This window comes from Trichechus manatus, unplaced genomic scaffold (genome assembly GCF_000243295.1).
Source record: "Trichechus manatus latirostris isolate Lorelei unplaced genomic scaffold, TriManLat1.0 scaffold00011, whole genome shotgun sequence".
In the NCBI taxonomy this organism is placed as follows: Eukaryota; Metazoa; Chordata; class Mammalia; order Sirenia; family Trichechidae; genus Trichechus; species Trichechus manatus.
In genome coordinates, this window is record NW_004443947.1 from 10,016,699 (window position 1) to 10,022,644 (window position 5,946).

At 51.3% G+C, this 5,946-nt stretch overlaps 1 protein-coding gene across 2 annotated transcripts; it reads right to left on the minus strand.

The window, feature by feature from the left end:
• Positions 1 to 553: 553 nt before the first annotated feature.
• FOXI1 (forkhead box I1) lies at positions 554 to 3,184 on the minus strand. 2 transcript variants are annotated; one of them, XM_004371214.1, is made up of 2 exons: positions 2,608 to 3,184; positions 554 to 831 (listed from the first exon to the last, which is right to left on the minus strand). In XM_004371214.1, exons 1-2 carry the CDS (start codon positions 3,182 to 3,184, stop codon positions 554 to 556), a joined length of 855 nt encoding a protein of 284 aa, XP_004371271.1. The 2 variants fall into 2 exon arrangements, with proteins under 2 accessions (XP_004371271.1, XP_004371270.1); XM_004371213.1 differs by having other exon boundaries at positions 554 to 1,113.
• Positions 3,185 to 5,946: the final 2,762 nt, after the last annotated feature.

The window sequence follows — 5,946 nt, forward strand, 5'->3', positions numbered from 1 at the left end:
GAAGGAAGGCAGAGATGAGACTGCTTTACTCGCCATTACCAGCTTCTCACACTGACCATCTTTAGCTGCCAAACCAATTCCTCCTTCCCTGCTCCTTTGGCCCCAACTATGAAGATCACTAGACTTGGATTTGACTCCTGACTCTGCCATTTACTAGTTTGTATGACCCTGGGAAAGTTCCTTAATTTTCTCGAGCCTTAGTTTCCTTATCTCTTAAATGGGAAAGTTCATATTAACTCACAGGGTGACTGTAAGTAGTAAGTGCGATCACGTCTTTAAGGAACCTAACACAGCACCCAGCACACAGAAAGTGCTCAACAAATAGCCGCCATTATCACTATTGTCCAGGCTCCAGTGTTTTCATTGCAAGTTCAGTGCATCCGTGTATGGACATATGTGTGATAAACAAAAGGCTTAAACAGTGTTCTAGAAAAAGCACGAACTCCTCTGAGCCTCTCATGTTAAGTCCAGGCAGTCAGAAACCTTAGACCGTGGCGTGGCTGGCATGGAGGACCTCAACTCAACTCCATCTGCCTCAGGAGCTGCTCTGCATCTAGACCTCAGTGCCCTCCCTGGGGTAGAGGACGCTGTTGGTGTTGAGGCTGTTGTAGAAGTGAGGGTTGAACTGGTTGAGGACAGAGCCTCCATAGCTAAGAGCATTGGTGGGCATGGGGTTGGCCCATTCGCCCCCACCCCCATGGCTGCTGAGGTTGGTGAGTGGGGTGTAGGAGTTGAAGCTCAGCAAGTTCTGCCCCATCTTGTCGGTGGGCTCAGTGCTCAGTCCTGGCGATGTCGCAGAGCGGCTCATGGGGCTTGACCCATTCACGTAGGCTGTCATGGTGGAGAGGAAGTTATTGAGGCATGGGGTGCCCGATTGGGGAGGGGAAGACCGCTTCTCCGGGGAGCTGGTGGTGCTTGGTGAGGTGCTGTCCAAGATTTCCTGGGGCTCCATGGTCTTGGGGCTGCCCGCCAAGAGACTGTTCTCAGTTTTCTCTGAGGCCAAGGAGCCTGTGCTGGAGGAAACATCCGATTTTCTCTTCCTCTTCCTGCGGAAATTTCCATTGTCAAACATCTTCTCACAGTTGGGGTCCAACGTCCAGTAATTCCCTTTGCCTGATACAAAAATGGGAAGAGGTTAAGTACAGAGATGGAGAAAGTGCTTTGCTTCTGTTCTTCCTTATTGTCATAGTCTAAAAGCAAAGGTAGCAAAGAGAGAGAAAGAGAGAGAGAAAAGCAGGCACTGAGAAAACGAATTCCACAAACCAGCCAGCCAACCACCTCTGTCTTTATTTAAGCACCCACCTTGTAAAAAGGCACTCAGGAACCACAAAGAAAGAAAGGCACAGTCTCTGCCATCAAGGAGTTGATAGTGTAGGGTTCTTTAAGAAGGTCAAAGTACTTGGGGACTGTTGAGGAGTGGGCTTCCTTTGCTGAAGCTAAAGAAACCTCTGGAGAAAAATCCAGGACTTCCTGAAAGTCCTGGAGATGGAGTCGGAAGATGGACTTGAGTCCCAGTTTTGCTCCTGACTGAGGGATTTTGGGCGAGTCTCAGTATCCTTGTCTGAAAAATGGGCACATTATACCTTTCTCTCCTTTATCTGACTCACTATGAGAAATGACAGATGCTAAGAGTGTTTGAGGGCTTTGTAACTGTGAGGTACCATCCTGCAGTAAGTGCTGAACTCTGCCTGCGCCTGTCTCGTAGCCTGAGGGTGAGGGCAGACTTTGCATGGGACGCTTGCTGTCTTCTGTGGGACAAATAGTTCTATGCTTGCTGACCTCAGAGGGGGTAGAGGCAAGGCTCCTCTGAGCCATACCCTGACCTCCCTCAGTGGAACAAGAATGGACTTTAATTCTGGGAAATGAATATATGAGTATTTGACATGTTATGCTCTGTAGTTTAGAAATTCATCATTTTAAAAAAAAGTCACAATCTTTGGTGTTAGAGAGACCTCTGTTCAAACTGAAGCTCAGTCACTTCATTCTGTGTCGACTTAGGCAGGCTGTTTCACCCCTGAGTGTTATTTTCCTTCTCTGTAAAATGGGGTTATTAAGAGCACCCCTGCAGGGGTGTTGTGAGGATTAAAGGAGACTATGTAAGTAGGGCAGGCAGCAGGGTGCAGGCCCTTGGTGGTTGTTCAACAAATGCCAGATACTGTTCCTGGTAGGCCTGGGGCACACTGGGCTTTGTTTTGCTCCTCACTCATTCACCAAGACCAAGGACTTTCTCTGTAATTAGTGCATTCAGTTGAGCTCTTGTTAGCACAAACCCCTTATATGCATTATATCATCACCCCCCACAAGCTGCAACCATCCCTATTTTTCAGATGAGGAAACTGAGGCTGAGAGATAGAGCTGCCCGAGGTCACTAACGGGTCAGTGGCATGCCAGGATTGAAACCCGAGTCTGCCTCCTCCTCCAGCCCAAGATCTCTTTCCCTGCTGAGGTCCTGCTAGCTCTGTCTCCTAGCAGCCCCCAGTCATGAGGGGGCACAACCACATCCAGAACTTCCTACCATGGGGTGCTGGGGAGGAAGGAAGGGAGCCTTCCATCAGGGCATAGGCGGCTTGCTGAAGCAGTGGCCACTCTGCGGGGTGGGCCCCTTACCCGGGTCGTCTTCGTCGCGGGGCACTTTCTTGAAACAGTCGTTGAGTGACAGATTGTGGCGGATGGAGTTCTGCCAGCCGGCCTTGCTCTTGTTGTAGAAGGGGAAGTTGTCAGCCACGTACTGGTAGATCTGGCTGAGGGTGAGGCGTTTGTCGGGTGCCCCGTGGATGGCCATGGCAATGAGAGCTGAGTAAGAGTAGGGGGGCCGCACCAGCTTCATCAGCTCCTCCTGCGAGGGGAGGGGCAGCCAGCCCAGGTCGCTGCCCCCCAGGCCGGCCATGCTGGGCAGCAGCGGCCTCTGCATGCCGTAGGCCTGAGGCAGGAAGGGGCTGCCGTTGGGGCCAGGCAGGTAGGGCGGCGGTGTCATTGCAGGTCCGTTGAGCCACAGGTAGGGGTTGGGGGTGGCCCCGTACTCGCCGCCCCCTTCGAAGGATGGGGGCCGCTGAGGGCTGGGCACATTCTGTGGGTGGAAGAAGTTGTCATAGTAAAGATTCATCTCAGGAGGCTCCTGGCCGATGCTGGGGAACTGGGGGCTGCAGCGTGGGGAGGAGGGTGAAGGAAGGTCGAAGGAGCTCATGCTGGGGCTGGTGCAGCTGGAGCCACCTGCCTGGCACCTGCACATCCACGGGAGCTGTCCCTGACAGGTGCTCCCGGCCTCCCTACTTAAACCCCCGCAGGCTTGGCCTGGGTGGCCCCACCCAGGGGCGGGAAGCCACCTGCTTGCAGACCGCCAAGGGCCCGCCCCTCCTTCCTCCAAGGCCTGGCCTGGGCTGACCGGGAGGGGACATCCCCGCCAGCATCGGCTCCCCACTAATGACTTGCCGAGACCTGCTATTACAGCTGATATTAAAAACGACAAGGGCACCCTCCTTCCTTTTATCTCCTAATTCCTCTCCTCATTTTCTTTCCCCTCACCTTCACATTCACCCCTCTTTTTCCTCCTCCATTCTGTCTCTTCCCCCTACCCTCTGTGTCTCTCTCTCAAACCATTTCTCTCCTCACATTTTTTCTAACTTTTCCGTGGAATCTCTATCCCTTTCATCTTCCCATTTTTCTTTCCTTCTTTCCTCCCTCCTTCCTTCCCTGTCTCCCTCCCTCCCTTCCTTCCTTCCCTCCCTGCATCTCCTGACTGTGTTTGTGTTTCTATGCGCTGCTCTGGCCACACCTCATGCCTTCTCTCACTTCCTCTCTCTGTGTGCATCTTTTCTAGCTTTTTCTACTTCTCCTTCTGCCTCTCTCTTACTTTCTCACTTGCTCTGTCTTCCTCTGCTTCTTTTTCACTGTCTCTCTCTGCCCCCTTCACCCTCTTGTGTTGTGTCCGTGGCTTGTCTCTCTCCCTATTTCCTCTGCCTCCTTCTTTTCTCCCGCCCCACCCACCATTCTCTCATCAGCTCCTGCTACCCCGTCTTGGGAGACACTGCATCAGAAGCCTGTTTCTTGGTCTTTTAAGTGAAGGCTCATCCTCTGGACACTAAGAGGCTGAAAATAAAATCCGTTCAGTGGCGTTCAAGCTCTCCACATCTAATCCCAACACAGATGGAGAGGAGAACAGAGAGACAGGCAGGGGATATTCCCTGACAGGTGCCCCCTCTAGCTGGAGCAAAGAGAGCCGGCCTGGAGGATCAGAAGGGAACAGGGAGGAAGCTGGCCTCAGGCTGGGTTTCAAAAAGGCAGCCAGTGATATGCCCCTACCTCACACACACGCACACACACATTCACGCACGCGCACACGTGGACGTACATAAACACACACACATACACATATGCACACATGCTCAGCGCACGTGTACACACACATGTACTCACACACATGTGCACATGCAGGTGCGCACACACGTGCACATACATAAACACACACATGCTCAGCGCACGTGTACACACACATGTACTCACACATGTGCACATGCAGGCGCGCGCACACACACACACACACACACACACACGTGCTGCAGAGAGGAGCTGTGGTTTCACTGGCCTGGGGATTCACTGAGAGCAGGCTGTTAAAAATGACAACAGAAGGAAGAGAAGGGAATGGGCTTCAGGGAACAAGAGAGAACTTGCAGAACCCAAGTTTCTTTCTGGCTTTAGGGACAAAGCAGGCTCCCCAGCACCTCGTCTGATCCAGAGTCCCTTCATGTTTCAATGTGCAGAGGCTTTGGGCACCGAGGGAGCCAGGCCAGGTGGAGGACCCCCGGCTGCCATCCCCCTCTCCCGTCTCTCCCTAAGGCTCCAGAGGCAGGAGCCTCCGCCCCAAACTGTTCTCCAAGCTGCCATCCCTCCATCTGTAGCTTTGAGGTGACTCGTCCTGTCCTCCCCTTCACCCTCGGGCAGGCCTTCAGCTTGGGGAGTGAGTGGTGGCCTCCCTGCTCAGAGGGCAGGCAGCTGTCTCCTGACCAGGTTCTAGTGACAACCCCGTACTTCTCTCTGGGGTCAGGCACATTGGGGAAACACGGAGGCCAGCCTCTCTGGTCACCACCTCCCCCCTGCCTCTGCTTGCTTCTCCCCTTTCAGCTTCCTCTCACTTCCTCCAGATGGAAGGCAGGAATTCCTCTGAGGCAGAGGAAGGAGGTAACACACTGACCGTCTGAAGAGAGTGCCTGTCAGGGAATTCTCCTCTCTCCTTTACAACCATGTCAGGAATAGATGTGGAAAAAATGAACACCACTGAACAGATTTCATTTTCAGCTTATTGGTACCTGGAAGATGAGCTCCAGGTAATTGGATGGAAGGGGTCTTCTCAGACACTGAGAAACAATCTGTCCCCACCATGGGACGGTAAGTGAAGGGTGATTCTGCTGAAGGCTCTGATTGCTCAGGTGAGACCTAGGATACGCACATTTTTCACTTTTTTTCGGGAGAGTGAAATATAAGAGGTCAAGTTTTTGCTTAGTTTCTCCACCTGGAGGCCTCGCTTGCTGAGGGCTGGGCCTCTGGCTTTTGAAAGAACAGTCACGTTGGAGCTACCAAGAGAGTCCCAAAGTCTTACAATTAACCTGGTAATTCACTTCTCAAAATTTATCCTACAGAGTTAAACAGAGCAGAGAAATAGTCCAACACAGTATTATTTATAGTCATAATAAACTATTACTCATCTAAATATCCAGCAATATGGGATTGGTGAAATAAATGTTGTATCATTCATTGTATCAGATGAAATATTATGAAGCTATGAAAAATAGATTGTAGAAGAGTATTTAGTAATATTGAAACTTGTTTATGTTTAAATAATGTACTTTGGAAAAACAAGCTGCCAAATAATATGATTCTTTTCATAAAAGTTCATATATTCATACTTAATATGAGTGTGGTGCAATGGACTGCTTTTATATGGACTTTCTA

Excerpts from the sequence above, each read along its gene's own strand:
- FOXI1 (XM_004371213.1), bottom strand. The coding sequence starts at position 3,184 with ATGAGCTCCTTCGACCTTCCTTCACCCTCCTCCCCACGCTGCAGCCCC. Across the intron at positions 1,114-2,607 it reads CCGCGACGAAGACGACCCGG|GCAAAGGGAATTACTGGACG; the intron begins GTAAGGGGCCCA and ends TTTTTGTATCAG.